Below are 21,560 nucleotides of genomic sequence, written 5' to 3' on the forward strand. Positions count from 1 at the left end.
GGACCTAACCTATTCAGCATCACAATGATGTGACATTTGCCCTCTGACACCTCCCTAGTGCCTACACACGCCCTGGGTTCATAAACACTGCCACACTTGCAAAGGCAACCTTCTTCACACAGGGGCTGAGAAGAAACGGTCAGACACAGGGGCATGTGCTTGGGGAGATGACCAACAGCTCCGAGGGGACTGTCTTACCCGCTTCATCCGGACACTGCGCCGCTCCAGGGAGTTTCGAACAAAAGGTGGCTTCTTGGACAGCGTGGAGCTGTCGCTGTCACTTCGGTTCAGCTGCAGGAGATAAGTCCTGGGAAGTTAATTAGAACTCGAGTACGTCTGGAAGGCACACTGTGGCCAGAAGGGTGGTGGGGTTGCCACGCAGTTGGCAGTGCTGTGGGGCTGTCACCACATAGACTGACTTCAGGATCTCATGGCCCCTGGACCTAGCACAGCAAGGCTGTTTGCATGGACTCTTCCCTGTCACCCACAGAGCCACTGGCAAGACACACGTGGCTGAAATGTCTAAGTCAAGATGGGCGGGCACAGACTCTGTGAACTCTCCCCTGCTCATGTCCTCTCCCCAGAGGACCAACACTTACTCTCTGTGGCCGGAGATCACGCTTTTGTACCAAGAGTGCCCCTGACTGAGGAAGACAGGAGAGGGAGGCTGCAGCGACTCCACGATCCAGGATACACAGCCCAGGGGTTTCTTTCTCGAATCACATTTGCAGGGCAGGGCGGTGCAATGGCCACGGCCTGAGGCAACAGAGCCCTCCAGAGAAGTTCTTTGTGCCATTACTTTTGTGGTTACTGATAATTATTAGTAATAATGTTATTTTTCTGTATTATTAATAACTATATATAATTTATATATTTATGTATAAATAATTTATAATTAATTAGTAATATTAATAAATGTTATCAATCTGCAATGTTAATGGGCACAGGAACCCCAGGGATGTAACTGACAAAAGCTCCTGCAGGAGGCAGAATCTGGATCAGAATCAGGAAGAGAATAATAGAAATAATCATATGGATTGTGCCACGTGCTTTATGGACAGTACATCTAATCTTCACACAGTCCTAATGGAGAACATTAAGGCCCAGGGAGACTTAAGAATTTTTTTTTTTTTTTTTACAAACCGCAAGGCTGGTGAGCATCAGAACAAGAGTTCCAAGTCTGGTCAGTCTGACTCGAGGCCAGGTCCTCTCCTAGCCCCCAGGATGCACGGAGGGCCCAGAGTTGAAACTACATACAGATGGAGGTGTGGACCATCTTGACTGGGATGGGTGTGTACAATGGCTCGATACTCATACCAGGAGGCGGCTTTATCCCACACTGCTCCCATCCCAAGGCGACCCTCGCAGACTGTGCCATACCACCTAGCCATACCCATCAAAACCATTGATCCTGAGGTGGTAGCTGCTCACGGGTCAATGGTGATATTAGAGAAGAGTGACGAAAGCCACATTAGATCCTAAACTTATCTCTTCCTCGTGTAAAGATGTTTTGCTGCATTCACTCTCAGCCATGGTAGAGAATATTGTTGCTCTGTAATATTTCTATGTAATAACTAGGGAAACCAGCAATGAAGATGTGAAATATCTGACAGTCCGAGGCAGCTAGTTCAGGAAGGCGAGTCTTGGAAGAACTGTGTTCATCAGGTCAGGGTGAGCCGAGCATGTGACAGTACCGCGGAGAACTCTCCAAGTGTCAAATACACAGGGGCTGTGGAGAGCTGGAGGGAGTATAATTAAATACACTGTCCCTACACTCATGGACTTCAAGTTCAGCGGTGCGCCCGATCCAGGGAAACTAACCAAATGACACCGGCTGTGCTGAAGATCAAAGAAGGGAGAAGCCAGCAGAGGACACTTGGTATGCAAAAGTGTGACACCAGGCCAGCAGAATAGACAAGGCTTCAATAGACTGAGGGACAGCAAAGGAAGTCCTTCAGGCGGTGGCTCTGAGTAATAGGAAGACTGTGGGTTCTCCTAGCTTTGCACCTAATAAGCTGCATGACCCAGAGCAAAGTGTTCTGACTTTCTGAGTCTCGATTTCCGCATCTGTGAAATGGGGTAAACACAATTTACCTTTGCAGGCTTGTTTCTGAGATCAGAGGACACAGAAAACATGTGCTTTTTTGTGGGAGAGGTTGCTGCTTAGCATCCCAGACCCCATCCCATGCATGGGGAAAGCCGCAGCTTAGGACTCAAGGTGGGAGACAAAGCCCACCCTACATGAAGGAGGCTGGCAGTGCCGGAGTGTGCCTTTCCTGGCCTCACTTGCAGCTACAGTAGGCACAGACATGGCTTTGCCCATTGGATGCAACTGTCCCAGGCTCTGAATCACAACTTGGTCAGCTGTACCCAATGCTCTGTGACTGGGCCTCTCAGACTGGACAAGCCCACCTGCTTCTGTTGCACGAGCATGCCATACCTGTACCTCAGGGAGGTAAGGAGAGGTGACAGCAGCAGGCAGAGTGGCTCTGGCCTCTGTAGGGCAGGAGCCTCTGGGGGAGAGATCAGTGTCAAATCCGGTGGCAGCAGTGGGACCAGCTGGGCCAAGTTCGGCAGCAGCTCTGGCTGTATCCTCACCTGACTGGCTGTGTGGGACATTTTGGCTGGGGTCTGGCCTGCCCTCTTCCCTTCTGATTTCTGAGGCTGGTTCTGCAGTTTTCCCACTCGTCCAGTGAATATGTGAGCTACTTGGTTTCTTTTCCAAAAGACTGTTTCCTGCAATAGCGTTCACAGTCTGTTTCTGTTGCTCCCATGAAGAACCTGACTGGCATAAGGAACTAGAGTGCCCTAAGTCCCAGACTGGGAAACATGGAGCTGTCTGTGTCCCAGAGGGGAGGCTGGGGCCCAGACCCCAATCCCAGTATTTCCTGTTGAGAATTTGGTAATACTCATTTTGTGGGTCCAAAATGGAGGGTTACATTGTTACCAGACTGTATGCCAACAGAGTTTTAGGGGAAATGATAGGAAGAAATTTAGGCTATTGTACCACTGGCTTCTTCCTGCAGCCTTCAGTAAGATTTTACAAGATGAGATAACCTTGGGAGGAAGTGGGACGGTCAGAAAGCGAAAGAGGAAAAATACAGGTATGCCTGCTTTCTGAAAGTTTGCGGGACGTCACTTTGCCTTTACAAAAGACCCACGTTAGGACCTGTTTTTGCTAGCTGAAAGGAATGTGAAGAGGATTTTCACTTTTATGAAAAAGAGAAAGAACAAGGCTCAGTGTTGGATTTGCAGTGAGCCCTTAGGGAGGCAGCAGCACCCTGAGGATGATGGCGCACCCCCCACTCTCCTTCCCCAAAACTACACTGAGCATCTCAGCAGCCAGCTCCCATTGCTCTCAACTGTGTCTGAGAGCATCTGTGTATTATCTTGATTTATGCTGTGCTATCTTTCAGTGAGATGTATCAGAAAGGTATCAGAAAAGCCTCTTTGAGGTTACTTTTTAGGTCTGGGGATGTTAAAAAATTTTCCATAAAAATTATGGTAACTGCTTCTTCACCTTTTGTCACTTTGGCTTTGCTGTGAGAAAGGCCCCTTTTGCCTGTTGCATGGAACACACGCCGCCTAGGGATTTCTTAATTTGCAGCCTTGCAGGGTTGGAAACTGGTCCGGATAATGAAACAGGGGAAGGGGCCTCTGTGGTGCTAGGTGTGTTACAGTTGCTTATTAAACAGCTTCAGAGATCCTGGTTATTTGAAGATGCCAATCCTGGGAAAGGGCCACTTAACATGAATCCATATAAACAGGGGACCAGGGATGCCTGGATGGCTCAGTCAGTTACATGTCTGATCCTGGAATCTGGGGATTGAGTCCTACATTGGGCTCCTTGCTCAGCAGGGAGCCTGCTTCTTACTCTGCCTGCCCTGCCTGGCGCTCCCCCTGCTTGTGTGCTCTCTTTGACAAATAAATAAATAAAATCTTAAACAAACAAAACAAAACAGGGGACCAGAATCTTATAGTAAATATTGGGGGTGAAAAACTTCGTGTCTAGTTGGAAAGGGGAAATACTTTAACAAACTTATATCTTCTACATTCCATTTGACAAAATTACAATTGCATTCTTTAATTCTGATGAAAAAGAATGAATCAAACATGAATTTCTTTCGGTGTGATTTTTCTGACAAGTGGTGTTCTTTACTTTATGTCTGAATTCCACTGCACAGTCATAAAGCCAGTAATTTTGCCCAAACCAGAGGATTTTATCCATTCATCCTAAGGGCTTTTCTAAATCCTTCAAATTATTCACATTTGCAACAGGAGTTGGATTTTTCTCTTCTTCAGCTGTGAGTGGCTTAACTGCTGGATTCTCCACATGTGATTCACGAATCCCCTGAGGTCAACATTCCCTTCAGGGACTTCAGGAAACTCTGTACCTTTCCCGGGATATAGCCACCGTGACATGTTTACAAGCTCAATTAGCTAAAGGCGGGACACAGAAGGAAGGGATTTACGTTATTTTTGGGAGGGACTAAGGGAATGTTTTTGTGGGAATAACTGGTGTACCTTGTAAACTGGTGACACGATCATATTATAAAAAAATTAGCTTCTCTACTCAATCTTAGAATTTTGGCAGTGGATACTGAATCCCCTCAATATCCCCTGTTCCTCCTAAATTACAATGGACGGCTAAGTGTCAGGTTGACGACATAGGCTGGGTTGCATGGACTTCTCCTTCTCTGATGACTTACTGGAACATTAGACACAGAAGGTTCTGTCTTTGCTTCTAGTTACTGTTCGCTGGTTCTCCATGGTAGAGGGTAAGGAAGGATGTTGACCCAGGACTCAGGGGAAGTGTGCCTGTGTTATATCTGTGCCATCCCTGAGGAAGGCTGGGACCCTCTCAGACATGGGAAGGGCTCAAACCCTCCATTTATAGTGGAATGAGAGAAGGAGGCAGGCCTGGGAAGGGGTAGCCTAATGAGATGGATACACAGGGAAAGGGACGAGGGAGCACGAGCCTACTGCAGGACTTCTTAACTCCAGTGCAGCCTGTAAGAGAAGGCTGGCAACCAAAGCAGGTAAAGAGGGCCAGGCGGCCAGAGTGAACTTGCCAGCCCATCCCCTCCAACCATCTAAGGGCAGATGCCCCCACTGCTTAGCTCTAGCCCCCTGCTGCTGTGAGAGAATGTGCAGCCCATGGGGACAGGCAGTTTTTCTTTTTCTTTTCTTTTTTTTTTTTCAAGAGAAACTCGAATTTTATGTAAAATCTCTTCATTTTTATTTTATTTTTAATCGCCTTCCCTGACTTTTCAATGTTAGCGACAGGTTCAATGAAATCCAACCAACCAACCTGCGGCTACGTAGTATGGACATGTTGCCTTTTTGCAACCTCAGACTGCATGCTAGGATCACCCTGCAAGTGGCGAAGGAATGCCCGTTTGGGGACAGGGAGGGGCCAGTCTGATCTCAGCAAGTGGTTGTGTAGAAGGGAAGGGCAGGCTGTGAAGAAGGAGGGGAGAGCTGGAGGGAATGATAAAGGAAACACTGGCCTTGCACAGCTTACCAAGCTTTTCCCATACTTGCTCTAATTCAATCCCTGGGAACAATCCTTTGAAGTCGCTGTATTAACTCTGCATGCAGTAAGGTGTTAACTTGCCCGAGGACAGCTGACAAAGTAAGATGCATCAGGATTTGCACCCAGAACTATGTGAGGCCCCAGCCTCTCATGACTCCTCGGGGGAAGCAGGTGTCCTAGGAGAAGAGCAGTACCGTGCATTTGCTTACCCGGCACACATACTGGCTTTGGGGTCCCGGGGAGAAGGTCTTAGAGCGGATGATGGTGCTCCCCCGCAGAAAGGGTCCTGGGGATGGTGCGCCCACCCGGCGGTCCTTGGGCCGCACCACTGTGGGAGAGGGGGCCGGGGTCTCTGTGTTGGTCTCTTTGTCCACCTGAAGAAGAAGTCAGATCTTTGAGGCTATTTGTATCCACAGTGTCTTGGCCACCAAGCTGAGGCTCTTGGAGCAGACTCTCCAGCTGCTCCCCACTCCCATCATCTGGCCGTTGACCCACAGATACAGCTGGGGGTTTTGTGCCAGGACAGCACCCGAGTGCTGGGCGGGCCTCTATTCCTTCATGTGGCTTGGAGCATATTCAGTCCCCAAATAAGCTCACTTGAGCAGTATGTGGACGGATGTCCTCGACTTCATGCCCTCAAGACGTGTATGCCAACCACATTTTGACAAAGCCACACCCAAGGCCTCCAGTGCTGCCGCCAAGAACCGCAGATGCTTCCCTGGAATTACGCAGGCAACCCACAAATCTCAGTCTTTCAACCCGGGGAGCAGGTTTTCTACTGTCCCTTTACAGGGGGCACCAGCAACAGACAAGCAAACAAGAACACCTGAATGCAGAGCCCTGCTGGCCTACAGTGCCTTTGCGTAATTTTGAGAAAGGCACCCCTTCTGACTGCAGAGGCTGTAAAAAGACTACTCCGGGCATGGAGCAGCTGGAAGGCTGCCCGAGATTCTTCTCAGCCCCTCTCGGCCAGGCACCTTTGTGCAGTGCGCAATCCGCAGCTCCACCCAGGTGCCCTGCTCGCCCACAACAGGTTGCTCTACTTCCTGCTGGAGCAGAAGACAGAGAGCTCTCTGTGGAGATTGACTCTGGTTATTGTGATTAACCCTTGCACAGCAGGGAAGGAGGTGGTGAGGTGAACCTTACCGGACTCCTTTTTCCTACTGTACTTTGGGTAGATCCAAACAAAGAAACAAGAAACACATTCCTTTGAAACTTAAGAATGTGTCAGTGAGGCTGGTATTATTGTATCCATTTTAGAGATGAGGAAATGAAGGCTGGAAGGGACGAAGTCACCTGCCTAAGCCTGCACAGCGAGAGAGTAGCAGAGCCAGCACCTGAACCCAGACCCAGCTGGCCACAAAGCTTGAGGTCAGCCTGGAGATACGGGAGGAGCAGAGGGCAGGACAGAGGAGGGGAGAGCCAGCCTCTCCTCCTTTATGGTCACTGAGATGCCCTGCAGTACAGGCAGGGGTGCTGCTATACAACCTTCTACAGGTCACCCCATTCCGAGGGCCCCCAAGGCTGGAGGCGCCTTTTTGGAATGCCTGGACTCAGGCACCGAGGGCTGTTTCCCCAAGACAGACCTTCCGGCCTCTCTGGTCCTGCCTACCTTTAACGCTGGGCCCTCGTCCCTATCAGGTGAAGCTTTCTCAGCGAAAACATCCTCTCCCTCTTCCTCCTCTTCCTCCTCCTCCTCCTCGGCCACCGCTTCGTTCTCGCTGGTCTCCTCGTACCTCCTGTGATGACAAAGAGCTTTGGTTACCAGAGACCACTCTGATTTGCTCGCTTGCCTCTAAATGCACCTCGGGCAGGGCTTCCAAGCCTTTTCACAGCTGAGGACACATTTAAACAAACAAAAGTGAGGTCTAACTGTTGTACAACACAATGCATTTTCATTGTATAGTTTCATTTGGCCAGCGTATTCCCAGCCGATGTATTCCCCCGTGTAACTACTGCCACACTCGATACAGAACATTCCCCGACCCTACATGGTTTCTTGTACCCTCTCCTACATAACCTTTCCTACCCCCAGCCCACCACTGATCAGCTTTCTGTCCCTGCAGGTTGAGTTTTCTAGCATTTTGTAAACATGCAATTAGACAGTATGTGTTCTTTTGTCTCTGGCTTCATTCTCTCCATCTAAAGTCTCTAAGATTCAACTATGTTGGTGACTGTATCGGCAGTTCACCCCTTTTCATTGCCGAGTGGCATTCTCAATGACATGGATACATCACAATTCATTCAGCTATTCATCTGTCTGGTGAGGAACATTTGAAAGACTTCCATTTCTTGGCAATTATGAATAAAGCTTCTTTTCTTTAAAAAAAATTATTTATTTCAGAAAAAGAGAGAGAGAGTACACATAAGCATGAGGGGGAGGAGAGGCAGAGGGAGAGGCAGACACTCTGCTAAGCAGCGAGTCTGATGTGGGGCTTGATCCCAGGATCTGGGATCATGATCTGAGCTAAAGGTAGGCACTTTACTGACTGAGCCACCCCACCACCCCACTCCTCTTTTTATTTTCTTCAGATTTTTAAATTTATTTACTTGGGAAAGAGCTAGAGCACAGAGGCAGAGGGAGAAGCAGGCTCACCAGATATGGGGCTTGATCCCAGGACCCTGGTATCATGACCTGAGCCAAAGGCAGCCGCTTAAATAATGGAGCCACCCAGGGGCCCCTATTTTTTTCTATATGGATATCTGATGGTGTTCTGGCACCATGTGCCAGAGAGTTTATTTTTGGTGATACTTTTCATGATTATTCCCTTCGGACGTCAGGGCTGGGAGGAGTCGTGACAAATAGACTGCATTTGTTAATTACTAATTTATCTTTAGTCCCATCTTCTCAAAGACATACATAATCACCAGTCTTCTTCTTTTTTTTTTTTTTTAAAGATTCTATTTATTTATTTGAGAGAGACAGTGAGAGAGAGCATGAGCGAGGAGAAGGTCAGAAAGAGTAGCAGACTCCCCATGGAGCTGGGAGCCCGACACGGGACTCGATCTGGAGACTCTAGGATCATGACCCGAGCCGAAGGCAGTCGTCCAGCCAACTGAGCCACCCAGGCGTCCCCATAATCACCAGTCTTCTGATCAGCAGGAGAAGGAACTGAGCCCAAAGCAGAGAATCTGACATCCAGTTAGCTGGCTCAGTGAGACTGTGGATAAGCACAAAATCTCCTTTGGGATTTTCCCGATGAGGAGAAAAGATCTTGGATCTCCAGCCTCATGACTAAAACCTCCCCTGCCCTTAGATGGGGACCAGTGCTAATGGACACCCCTTGCTCTCCCTCCCACAGCTTCTTGATCTACTCATAAAAGGGCCATTAAATATGGGAACACACGATGAGCACCTCCTTAAGAATCTGGCAGATGCCACATCACCCAGCATTTACGGAAGACTTAATAAGCACCAGGGGCCACGCTAAGGCCTTACAACAACACTGAAAGCAATTCCTGTCTCCATTTTACAGATTTAAAAGCCAGGATCAGTGAATTTCTAGGTCCCATCCAGTGTCACACACCACGAAGGGGGCAGCCAGGTTTTCCATCCAATCTGTCCAACCCCACTAAGTGCTTGACCACCAGGGAAGTCTTTTCTTTTTGACCGTGAACCTGATTTAAATATTTCCGGAAAGGAGAACCGAAAAATCTCAATTGTCATGAGAAACATGATTAAAGTCGACAACATCTTTTCACCCTTTAGAGTGGCCAAATATAGAGAAGGCATGGGAAACGGAGTATATGCCAGAGCAGCCAGTTTGCACAGTGCAGTGTAGCAGTATCCACTGTAATAAAACATGGACGTATTTTTGATGAAGAACTGTAGTTAGACTACATGTAGTATCAGAAAGGGTGTAGGGTTAAGGGTAGTCTTAATTACTGCTGGTGGGACCATCTTATTTGAGAACTATTGTGCAATGCCTATTAAAATGTAAAGCACACGTGCCCTGGTACCCCACAATACCATTTCTCAACCTCTGCCCTAGACACACACACACACACACACACACACACACAAGTTCCCAAGGAGGCAAACACAGGATTTTCACCCTAGTATTGTGTGTGATTACAGTCTCTTATATTTTCTAATACTCTTAGAACTTCGTTTTGCTTGTGGATCTTAAGAAAGTCCAGGCTTGTGATTGTGGGCACTAAATAAAGCTAAACAAATACAAGGAGGGAGTAACTATGGCATCCTGGCCCTTGGGTGCTGAGAGAACAGAGTGGAAATTAGAACAGAGGGCCAGTCTTTGGGGGACCCCCACATAGGACTCTGCAGCGGAGCGGACACAACGGAGTTAGTTAACATTCCAGGCCAAAAGAAGCCTCCAGTCTTGGGGGGAGGAGGCCTGCAGATGGACTGACTCCAGCACAGCAGCTCTGGGATTCCCAGTCCTCTTTGTAAGTCAGTGTCTAGGGAAGTTTGAATGGCAGGGGTGGGGAGAGAGGGGGCTGAGAAGGGAGAGAGAACAGAAGGCAGTTGCTAGGGGATGGCTTGAAAAGTCTCACCACAAGCTTGGAATTTGGCAGAAACCACTGATCTTGTGCCAGGGTTTTGGAAGACAGGTCCTGGGCCTAGTTCCGGCATCAGACCTTTGCACAGCCCAGCCCAGCCCAGCCCAGCGGTGTGCCACAGAGAGAGAGAGAGAGAGGGAGGAAGGAGGAAAGGGGAGGGAGGAAGCGTTGGAAAGGGAGAGGAGAGACAGCGAAAGAAAGGGACATAGGGAGGGAGAGAGAGGGAAAGAGAGAAACTGAGACCGTTTCGAGTGAGCCCTAAAACAAACAAATGAACATACGAAAATTCAGGAACCTTGCCCTACCCTTTAATCGCGTGGAGAAATAAGATGGTAAAAGAGAAGAGTAAAAGTGGGGTGAGGCGGTGAGACAAATCTAGCCCATGGCCAATTTTGGAGAGCCCAAGCTGTGAGTGGTTTTTATATTTTTAAATGACTGAAAAAAAATAAAAAAGAGAATGATATTTCATGACATGTGCAAATGTATATGAAATTCAAATTTCGGCGTTCGCAAGTGAAGCTTCAATGGCAGAGACATGATGGTTGGTGCGTGTGCCACTGAGGACTCCTTTCATAGCACAACCACAGAGGTGAGTAGACACACCAGAATCCGCATGGCTCACGAAGCAGACATTTACTCTCTGGCCCTTTCCAGAAAACCTCTGCTGACCCCTGGAGTGAAAGGTATTAACGAAAGGCCCTTTCTGAGACCCAATGCATAACTGGGGGGAGGTAACAATAATACAGAAGAGCTCCTAAGTGTTTCCTATGGGACAAAGTCTGTGCTAAGAGCTTATCATGCATAATTCTATTCCGTCGGCTGAATATCCCAGAGTTGTGGCCACTCTTTAAATCTGTTATTTCCTGGAGGCAGAAACAGGTTTAGAGCCACGGTTGAAAGCTGCACATTTGGGTCACTCAGGGAGCTTTTAAAAATTCAGTGATGCTTGGCCTCACCCAGACCTAGGATCCCCCAGGAAGCTGATGGAGCCCCCAGCCCTCTGAGTTCAGAGCACGTGCACTGAAGCCTGCCGATATTTCCTCCCAGAGGGCAAATTCACAGGCTCTGGTCACTTCTGAGGTGGAATTTGCCTTCTGCCTTCTGAGCTGGGAGTTAGCAGGCTCTCTTCTCATTTTCTGAGAGATCATTTCTACCATCGACCGAGTGTCCACCATGAGCTTTGGGCTTCATCTTCATTACGGCAGCTTCCCCTTCAGCCCTACACAGCAAGCCCCCCGTAGCCGGTGTGACAGCCCAGCCCGCTTTTCCAGATGAGGCTCAGACGAGGTCACAGTGACTCGCCTGACAACAGCTGCCCTGTGGAGGGCAGTGGCCTGGAGGAAGCCCACTATGGGCTCTGGAGAGTCGGTTATGCTCTGTTTCTAGATCTGGATGCTGGTTACATGGGTACTTTGGTTTCTGAAAATTCACGGAGCCGTACACTTAGGGGAACTTTTAGGTAAGTGTGTCATACCACAAGAAAAAGTTAAAAACGCTTTGTTAAAGGTGACCAAAGCATAATGAAGCTAAGGTTTGAATTTTGGTCTATACCATTGTTTGCTATGTGTCAGGAGACCTCTCTTTCGGGATCCAAGAGACTAAAGAGACTCGAAGCACACAGACAGAAAGCTGTCTCCAGCTCTCCTCTGGATACCGAGAAGTCTCTCTGGCAACACATGTCTTTAATATTGCTGGAACACTGACTAATCTCCCTGTTTAGCAGTGAGAGAAGACCTCAGGCCCAGAGCCTTAGTGAGCAATATGTCTAGGCACGTTTTATTGATTACTGCTTGATTTTCATGACATTTAAACTTTCTATTACCTTCTGAGGCAGACTTGTCTCATGGCCTACCCAGGATCCACTTCCACTGTCTTCCTTGGTAAGACAACCCTGATATTCATTCCCAGCTTTACAGACCTCATTTCCCAGCCTCCCTTGCAGTTAGGTAGACCAGATGGCTATGCGTGCCCAATGAGAATCAAGCAGAAATTGCTGGGTGGGACTCTGAGGAATGCTCCGTGGTTAAAAAGCATACAAGCACATCTTTTATCTTTCCTCTTTTCTGATGCCTGTCTGATGGCTGGTGACTCAGCATCCATTTTGAGCTATAAAGCAGTCTCGGTGATGGCAGTCACCCAGTAAAAAGAGCAAAGTGGAAGGAGAGGAGGAGCCTGGGTTCCCAGCAACACCATGGAGCCGACAGATGAGCCCGGGACTGCTTCCTCCCATTTTTCTTTGTAAGCAACAAAGAAATAAAAGATCTTAATTTAAGCCCATTATTTCTACTCTCTGTTTCTAGCAGTCAAATGCAATTGCTTATTGAAACATCTTCAATTTATGGCAGATTATACCTACTTCTGATATATAGTAATATAAGTCTATTTTTTACCAAAATAAATATAAGTGAGTAAATGCAGACACAAATATGTAAACTAGCACGAGTGAGTTATAGATCACAAAATGACCAATTGGGAAGAAATTTTATCAGGCTATATACAATTTATCTTGGAATAACACAAGTTATGTGCATGGGTCCACATATATATGGATTTTTTTGATAAATACACTACAGTGCTATATACATATCTTCTCTTCCTTATGAATTTCTTAACATTTTTTTCCTAGGGGCACCAGGATGGTTCAGTTGGTTAAGTATCTACCTTTGGCTCAGGTCATGATCTCCCTTTGCCTACAGCCTCCCCTACTTGTGCTCAATGATTCTCTCTCTCTCTCTCAAATAAATAAAATTTTTAAAAAATTAAAAAAAAATTTTTTCTAGCTTATGCTATTGTAACAATACAGTATCATCCATATAACATACAAAGGATGCATTAATGCACTGTTGAGGTTACTGGAAAGAATTCTGGCCAACAGCAGACTGTTAGTGAAGTTTTGGGGGAATCAAAAGTTCTATGTGGCTTGGGGCCCCTAGCCCTTGCACTGTTCAAGGGTCAGTTGTACTGCCTTATTGCCTGTAGAGAACCTGTGAGGAGAGAGGTTCTCCATTTTTGCAAAGGGGAACACTTTTCTTGGTTGCCCTGGGGTTTGGGAATCTCATTACTGTATCCAGGTCCACACCAGATCAGTTCCGGAAGCCCAGGGGAATGCTCCTTACCAGCCGTCTTCCAGGGTCTGCGTGCTGCTCCTTCCCTCCTGCCTCTTCTCCAGCTCCACTGCTGTCTGTTCCAACAGAGCAGACACGGCATCCTGTGGAGACAAAGGTCCAGGCCTTCATGTGCGTGCCACTGGAGCCACCTCACGGGGCAAGAATCGGAGCTCAGAGTGTGACCCTCCCCTTGGATGGAGAATAAAACTGAAGAGCAGAGTGGGTGAGCATCCTGCCCCACAGTCACTTATAAACTGTAAGCACAGCGCTCAGTTCACCTAACTGGCAGTTCTCCTGAGAATAACCCCTGTCCGCTTGGACAGACTTTTGGAAGACAGTCAAGTTTAGTAGTTGAGTGAGGCAGAATTATAGGTCTCTGGCTATAAAGAGATTATAGTGTAGCCGGGAAGACCATCACATGAACTGTCAATAACAAAATAACGTGATATGTAAGAACAAAGGAGCAATGGCAAAGTCAGCTTGGTGCATTCAGGGAAGACTTCCTGGAGGAAGATCATCCATACTGAATGGTGTCTACAGTGAGGAAGTCTGTGTGACTTGAGGAAACTAACCTCTCTGAGACTCTGTTTCTTCTACAGTAGTTTCTAATAACTACCACAAAGGGCTGTTATGAAGATTAATTGAGAATATGTCCATAAGGCATATTGAAGAGTACCGAGCACATAATTAGCATTCAGTAAATGGCAGCTCATAGTAGAGCAAAAACTGCTCTTGTAGTTTTCTAAGCCCATAGTTAATCAGCAAATACCTTTGGTCGTGTGGGCCAGAGCCTGAAAACCCCCTGAAATTTTCTTTTGGGGAAGAGGGAACAGAAATCAGTTGAAGGCCTGGTATACGTCATGCACTGATAAACAGCTTCTGTGTAGCATCTTATTTAATCTTTACAACTATTCTGATAGGTAGAGCTTACAATTATTCCCTTGAGAAATGGGAACAAGGAAATGAATGTGTCTAAGGTTGACGTGACTCACCAAAGGACATGCTCTAGAAAGCAGAGGATATTTTCAAGACCTTTGCCAGCTCACAGACTCCTTTTTAGAGTGAGGGAGACCTAGCTTTGTTGCTTATTGGATGTATGTCCTTAGGTAACCTTTCTGAGCCTTGGTAATGGCACATAATAAACACAGAGGGAAGTGCAGAAAATGAGGAGGATGAAAAAGGAGGTGGGGGGGGTGGGGAGGAAAGAGATTTAATCCTTACCCTTATCCTTAACTGGATGACCTAGCCCATCCCCTCCACTGAAATTCTGGGCAATGACTATCCAGAGTAACCAAGTACAGACTGTTCTTTACATGTGCTTCTTCAAACCTTCCTAATAACCTTTTCAGACTCAGATTAGACATAAAAAAACAAACAAACAAACAAACAAACAAAACCCACAGAGGCTCAGGGAAGTGAAATGATTGACCTGTCACCCAACTAACAATCACCCAGTTCTCTGACTGTCCTTCCTGTGACTTTCTGTTGCCTCTTAGAGCAAGCCTCCACTACGGACCACGATGCAGGGAGTGGCTTCTCAAGAAGGGTTAAAGTTTTATTTTACACAGGTTTCTCCTTCCTACTCCACTTCACTAAAAAAATAACAACATAAATTAAGGTTTTCATCAGCCAAGTTCTATTATGTCAAGCCAAGTACAAAAGGGGAGAGCACAGATGTGGAAGATGTGCAAATGGGAGCTCCCTGCCCCTTAGCACAGTAGCTTGCCCTCCTCTCCTTCTCTGTTCCAATACCCTCGGCTGCTTCCCCCACCTCTGACGCCCGCCCTCCTCCAGTTCTGGGAGAGGCTTTTCCGTCCATCCATCCAGGTGCTGCAGACATAGGAGGGTGGGGCCAACCCCGGACCCAGCTCACCGTGCTTTCAGGCCCTGGGGTGGAGACCTTGGCTCCCACTGGTTTGGGTTCCCTGCTCTGTTTCTTCAAGTATTTGTAGCTCAGGAGGTTGTACCAGCGAGTCGACCTCTCCCCAGACCGACAGACCTCAGCCAGGCTGATCTGGGCGCCTCCCTGTTGAGGATGGGAAAAGGCAAGAGGATAAGCCAGGGCTTGACAAGGTATTCTGGAGGAATTCGGCTCCTGAGGGAAGTAGGAAAAACACCCCCAGAGGGGATGGGAACTTCTGGGAAGAGGAAAGGATGAGTTCTGAATCATTTTCTACAACTCACTCATTTACTAACTTACTCATTCATTGGTTTACTCATTCACCAAATCCTTATTGAACACCCACTGCATGTATTTTTTTGTTAATTATGATAAAAAACATAAAACTTACCACCTCCTGTCCCCCAGTTTTACTAAAATATAACTGACATGTAACATTGTACTAGTTTAAGTTGTACAACATAAAGATTTGGGGGGTGCCCGGTTGGCTCAGTTGGTAGAGCATGTGGCTCTTGATCTCAGGGTCGTGAGTTCAAGCCTCAGGTGGGATGGATGCAGTTTACTTAAAAAAATAAAGATTTGGTAGACTATGTTTTGTGAAGTGATTACCACAACAAGTTCAGTTAACATGCATCACCTCATGGTTATAATTTTTTTTCTTACATGAGAACTTTAAGATCTATCCCAACAACTTTCAAATAATACAGTGTTGTTAATTAGTCCCCACCCTGTACACCAATGGCCACAACTTACTTATCTTATAACTAGATGTTTGTACCTTTTGAATACCTTTTCCCATGTCCACTACCCACCCTCCACCCCCCATTTCTGGCAATGATCAATCTGTTTCTATGAGTTTGGTTTTTCAGATTTCACCTGTAAGTGAGATCACACAGTCTTTGTTTTTCTCTCTCTGGCTTATTGCACTTAATACGTTATCAAGGTCCATCCATGTTGTCATGTAAAATTTGCCCTCTTACTGTTAAGTGGATAGTTCAATAGTGTTTATATTTACATTATGCAATGGATCTCTAGTGCATTTTCATCCTGCAAATTGGAAACTCTATACTCATTAAGCAACTTCTTTTTCTCCTTTTTCTCTTCCCCCGGTCCCGAGTAAACACCACTTTCTGTTTCTATGAATTTGACTATTTCAGATACCTCATATAAGTGGAATCACTCACTGATTTGTCTTTCTGTGACTGGCTTTTTTCATTTACCATAATGTTCTCAAGGTTTATTTGTGTTGTAGCATGGGACAGGATTTTTTCCTTTTTAAGTCTGAATAATGTTCCATTACACACAGAGATCACTTTTTTTTGAGACAGAGTGTGTGTGAGAGCCAGGTTGGGGGGTGTGGGAACAGAGGGCGATGGAGAGAATCCTAACTAGGTTCTGCGCCCAGCATGGGGACCGACGTGGGGCTCAATCTCATGACCCTGAGACTGTGACCAGAGCCAAAATCAAGAGTCAGGACTCTTAACTGACTGAGCCACCCCAGTGCCCCAGAGACCACAATTTTTAATCCATTTATCTACGGACACATATTCGGGTTGCTTCTGTCTCTTGACTATCATGAATAATATTGCTATGAACACAGTGTGCAAGTATCTTTTCAAGACCTTGTTTATGGGGGTGCCTGGATGGGTCTTTGCCTTCAGCTCAGATCATGGTCTCGGGATCCTGGAATCGAGCCTCACATACGCTCTCTGCTCAGTGGGGAACCTGCTTCCTCTTCTCTCTCTGCCTGCCTCTCTGCCTACTTGTGATCTCTGTCAAATAAATTAATAAAATCTTAAGAAAAAAAGACCTTGTGTATAGACCCAGATATGAGATTGTTAGATCACAATGCAATTCCATTTTTAATTTTTTGAGGAACCACCCACGCTTTTCCATAGCAGCCCTAACGACTCAGACCCGATCAACAGTGCACAAGTCTTTTCTTTTTTCTCACATCCTTGCAAACATCTGCTGTCTCTTGTCCCTCTGATAATAAACATTCCAAGAAGGATGAGGCGCTTTCTCACTGTGATTTTGATTTGCATGTCCCTGGTGATTAGTGATGGTGATCATCTTTTTATGTACCTGTTGGCCTTCTGTATGTCTTCTTCGGAAAAATGATGATTTAAATCTTCTGCACGTTTTTAACTTGGATTGTTTGCTTTTTTACTGTAGAGTCGTACAAGTGCTTTGTACATTTTAGATATTAACCCTTTATCAGACACATGACTTGCGGACACTTTCTCCTATTTGGTAGATTGCCTTTTCATTTTGTTGACGATTTCCTGTGCTGTGCAGAAGCTTTTTTTAGTTTGATATAGTCCCACTTGTTTATTTATTTATTTATTTATTTATTTTTAAATATTTTTTTTATTTATTTGACAGAGATCACAAGTAGGCAGAGAGGCAGGCAGAGAGAGAGGAGGAAGCAGGTTCCCTGCTGAGCAGAGAGCCGGATGCGGGGCTCGATTCCAGGACCCTGGGATCATGACCCGAGCCCAAGGCAGAGGCTTTAACCCACTGAGCCACCCAGGCGCCCCCCACTTGTTTATTTTTGCTTTTGTTGCCTGACTCCTTTTTGAAGTCAGATCCAAAAACTCATCACTAAGACCAGTGTAGAAGATTTTGAACAACTCAGAGCTCCAGCAACAGGAGACTGCAGAAATAAACCATAATATACTTACCCAATGGGCTATTATATAGCTATATACAAAAAAATAAGGAAAATCTCTAGGTGCTGATGTGGAGAGACTTCCAGGCTGTACTTTTTTTTTTTTTTTTTAAGATTTTATTTATTTATTTGAGAGAGAGAGAGAGAATGAGAGAGCGAGAGCATGAGAGGAGAGAGGTCATTGGGAGAAGCAGACTCCCTGCAGAGTTGGAAGGCCGATGCGGGACTCCAGGATCATGACCTGAGTGGAAGGCAGTCGCCCAATGAACTGAGCCACCCAGGGGCGCTCCAGGCTGTACTGTTAAGGTGGGGGGGAACCCCACCCAGAACAGCGCAGAATGGAATATGCCGTGCACTACATTTTGTTTAAGAAATGAAAAGGTGGGGCACCTGGGTGGCTCAGTTTGTTAGGCAACTGCCCTCAGCTAAGCTGGAGTCCCAGGAGCGAGTCCCACATATAGCTCCCTGCTCAGCAGGGGGTGTGCGTCTCCCTCTGACCTTCCTCTATCTCATGCTTCCTTTCATTCTCTCTCAAATTAAAAAAAAAAAAAAAATGGAAAAAGGGATGAGAATACATATATTCTCTTTCTATATATACATACATTTTGCCCGTTTTTGAGGTGCAAGGTGAATATATGTGCAAAAAGAAATGCTGGAAAGATAAAGAAAACACTAATCAAAGCGCTTAGCCATCTAGGATGGGGGGGCTGGGTACAAGGGTCAGGGGGAACATGATTTCTCTTCAGTTAATCTTTCTATATAGTTTTTCTTTGAATTGTGTAAACGGATGTCTTAAGATGGAGTGAAATGACACTGTATCAACCTAATTGAATGTAACCTCCCAGGGAGAGGATTTATTTCCAATGACACACATCCTGTGTCAAAAATGATAAAATAATTCTCACCACTCCTCAGAGGCCTTATTGTTTCAACATGCCCTCTTTCAAAGAGCCCTGACCAGGTCCGGGGTTTGGCTGACTCACCATCCCCAAAACAGCGGCTGTGCCAATGGGGTAGCAGAAAAGCCCACGAACCAGTTTGTGAAGTTGGCCAGTAGCCACGCGGTGGCTCGAGGGGCCCCTGAGATGAGGAGGGGCCTCTCCAACCCACCTGGGATCCTCTCCCTCAGTTCTTCCTTGTCAGGATGGACCAGGCATGGTACGGACTGTGCAAACCCAACGTGTGGCTCACGGCTAATTTCTACAACAGTGGTCAGTGGGGAAAACAAGGCTAATTTCTACAACGGTGGTGAGTAAGTGAGGAAAACAAGGTAAATAACTCCTACCCGCAGGACTAGGGTCAGTTCAGGCATTAAATGGCTGCTGCATTTTAGGCACCTGTAAAACGTTTACATATACACAAATGTGAGTGTATTATGCATTTATTCATTTAATAAATATCCTCTGAGCACTTCGCAGCAGACTTACACAGGAATATGGAAGACAAAGTTCTGCCCCCAGGGGGCTCAAAGACAGACAAAAGCATCAGACATTATGGTTCAGAACATGCCAGGTCATGTTCAAGGGGTAGGAGGGAATGAAAATAATGACAGCTTTGAGGTGTGACACTGCCATCATCAGATCACTAGTAATTCTAACAAGATACACCATGTATTTTGGGCTGGCTCATAGGTGAGAATATGGTCTACTTTGGTAAATGATTCACTTTGAAGGCATTCATTTATTTATTCAACACATACACACACACACACACACAAAGTAGCCTCTACGTGCCAGACACTGTTTTGGGTGCTGGGGCTACCGGAAGATTTAAGGCAGATAAAAATCTCTGCCCTCACGAGCTCACATTCCAGTCTGGGGGAATCAGATAAACAAATTGAAAGTAAATACTAGCTTGTATTTCATGGGACTCTAAGATGCCATTAATTATACAATATACTATTTCATGCACTCTAAGAAAGAAAAATAGTTGTCAATTAAACTATGACCCGTCATCTAGTATAAAGTGCATCTTGATTTTAGAGATTCATTAAAATGTGAAAATCACGTATGCCCTAAAATCTGTGATATAAACAAAGGGGGAACGTGCCACAGAGAAAAAGAATACAGAGAGAGGGGAGCGGGGGCGGATAAGAGGGGGGGAAAGGGACGGTGATTTTAAATAGGGTGGAAGGAAGACCTCACTGAGAAGGTGACTTTTGGGTCAAGCCCAGAAGGAGGCAGTGGAGTGAGCCTTGCCCATCAGTATCTGGGAGAAGAGAATTCCGGTCAGAGGGGACAGCAAGTGCAAAGGCCTAGAGCGGGGAGCACGCTGATGTATTCAAGGGGCACGAGGAGGCTGGAAGAGTCATCCTGGGATGAAATCTGGGACAGTAATGGGGCAAATCCCCGAGGGCTTTAGGGGGCAGGCAAGGAGCCCAGGAGTTGACTCTAGGTGGGGACAGAAGCTACCCTAAGGTTTTAGGCTAAAGGAGTCTCATGCACTGATTTGCAATTTAATAGGCTCCCTCTGGCTTCCATGTTAAGAGATGAAGGGAAGCAAGGACCGACACAGGGAGACCTGTAGAGCTGGCTGTAGGATCCAGGTGACAGATGGCAGTGGGGTAGTGGGCAGTGGTAAATGGCTGGGATCTTTTTTTTTTGGCAGAGGATTTTTAGTTTTGTTATTTTTAAACTTTATTACTTAGAGCTGTTTTAGGTTCACAGAAAAAAAACTGAGTAGAAAGTACAAAGAGTTTCCATACACCTTCTGTCCCCCAACACACACAACCTCCCCCACTATCAACATCTAACGGCTGGGATCTTTTGAAGATGGAGCTGCCAGAAGTTTCACAAGGACCGGATGTGGGGTGGAGAGGAAGAAAGGGGTCAAAGATGACCCTGTGGTCCCCAGCCTGGGCAGTGGAAGGACAGGGTTGCTGTCATCTGGGACAATGAAGACCCAAAAGGAAAGATCAGGGGTGTGCTTGCGGACAAGTTCATCTGAGATGCTTCCTGGACAGGCAAGAAAAGATGTGGAACAGAGAGTGGGAGTGTAAGGCAGCTGCGCGTGCAGAGGCCCCGGCTGGAGCCAGACATCTGGCATGACGCCAGAGAACGAGGCTCTCAGTCACTGGGGCAGGGATGCGAATGGAAAAGGAAGAAGGGCGAGACCTGAGCCCTGGTGCCCTGCGACACAGCAGTTGGGGAACCGAGAACAATCAGCGGAGACAGAGAAGCCAGTGATGAGGGGAGGATGCTGAGAGTGAGGTGTCCTGGAGGCCAAGTCAGGGCAAAGGATGCCGAGGAAGACTCGCCGAGCAGAGCGACTGAAAAAACACAGCTGACCGGCCCAGGGAGAGGAGGCCAGAGCCGTGGCCCCTGATGACCTCACTGAGCACACTTCTAATGGAATGGTGAGGACAGAATTCCATGTGAGCTGGTTTCTAGAGAGAACACGAACACCCTTTCCACATTTTACTCTAAAGGAAAAAAACAAGGTAGTAGCTGGAGGGAGAAATGGGTAAAAACTTCTCTCTCTCTCTCTCCCTTTTCCTTTTTTCTTTTTTTGCTTTTTGAGTTTCTTTTTAAGCACTGGGGCATTCCCAGCATGTTGGTATACGGACCGGCCAGATCCAGGGGAGGAAGGACTGGAGAGAGGACAGAGCCCGAGTCACCAGTGCCACGGTGTCCCTGAGAGAAGCTGCTTCAGACGGGGTGTGGGGGAGGGCCGAGGTGAGAGCTAGGAGAAACGGCAAGAACGAGTGAGGCAAGGGCCTCAGCAAGGGGAGCCTGACCTGGAGAAGCTGCTGCTGGAAATGTGAGGACAGAGGAGAGGGTAGGAACTTGCCCCTGGGACAAGGGGAAGGCAATGGGCCGAGGGAGA

The 21,560-nt window shown here is 46.8% G+C and overlaps 1 protein-coding gene across 3 annotated transcripts in view; it reads right to left on the minus strand.

Annotated features, from left to right (window-relative positions):
• WWC1 (WW and C2 domain containing 1) overlaps positions 1-21,560 on the minus strand; it is a 152,177-nt gene that overhangs the window by 7,995 nt on the left and 122,622 nt on the right. For all 3 annotated transcript variants that reach the window (XM_045075627.1, XM_045075626.1, XM_045075628.1), the window contains 5 exons: positions 15,038-15,190; positions 13,174-13,265; positions 7,149-7,275; positions 5,746-5,910; positions 199-291 (listed from right to left, as the gene is read on the minus strand). In XM_045075627.1, the coding sequence (XP_044931562.1) occupies positions 199-291; positions 5,746-5,910; positions 7,149-7,275; positions 13,174-13,265; positions 15,038-15,190 (630 nt within the window). The remainder of the gene's footprint in view (positions 1-198; positions 292-5,745; positions 5,911-7,148; positions 7,276-13,173; positions 13,266-15,037; positions 15,191-21,560) is intronic.

The sequence above is a fragment of the Mustela putorius genome, unplaced genomic scaffold, assembly GCF_011764305.1.
Source record: "Mustela putorius furo isolate JIRA1106 unplaced genomic scaffold, ASM1176430v1.1 tig00000145_pilon_pilon_pilon, whole genome shotgun sequence".
In the NCBI taxonomy this organism is placed as follows: Eukaryota; Metazoa; Chordata; class Mammalia; order Carnivora; family Mustelidae; genus Mustela; species Mustela putorius.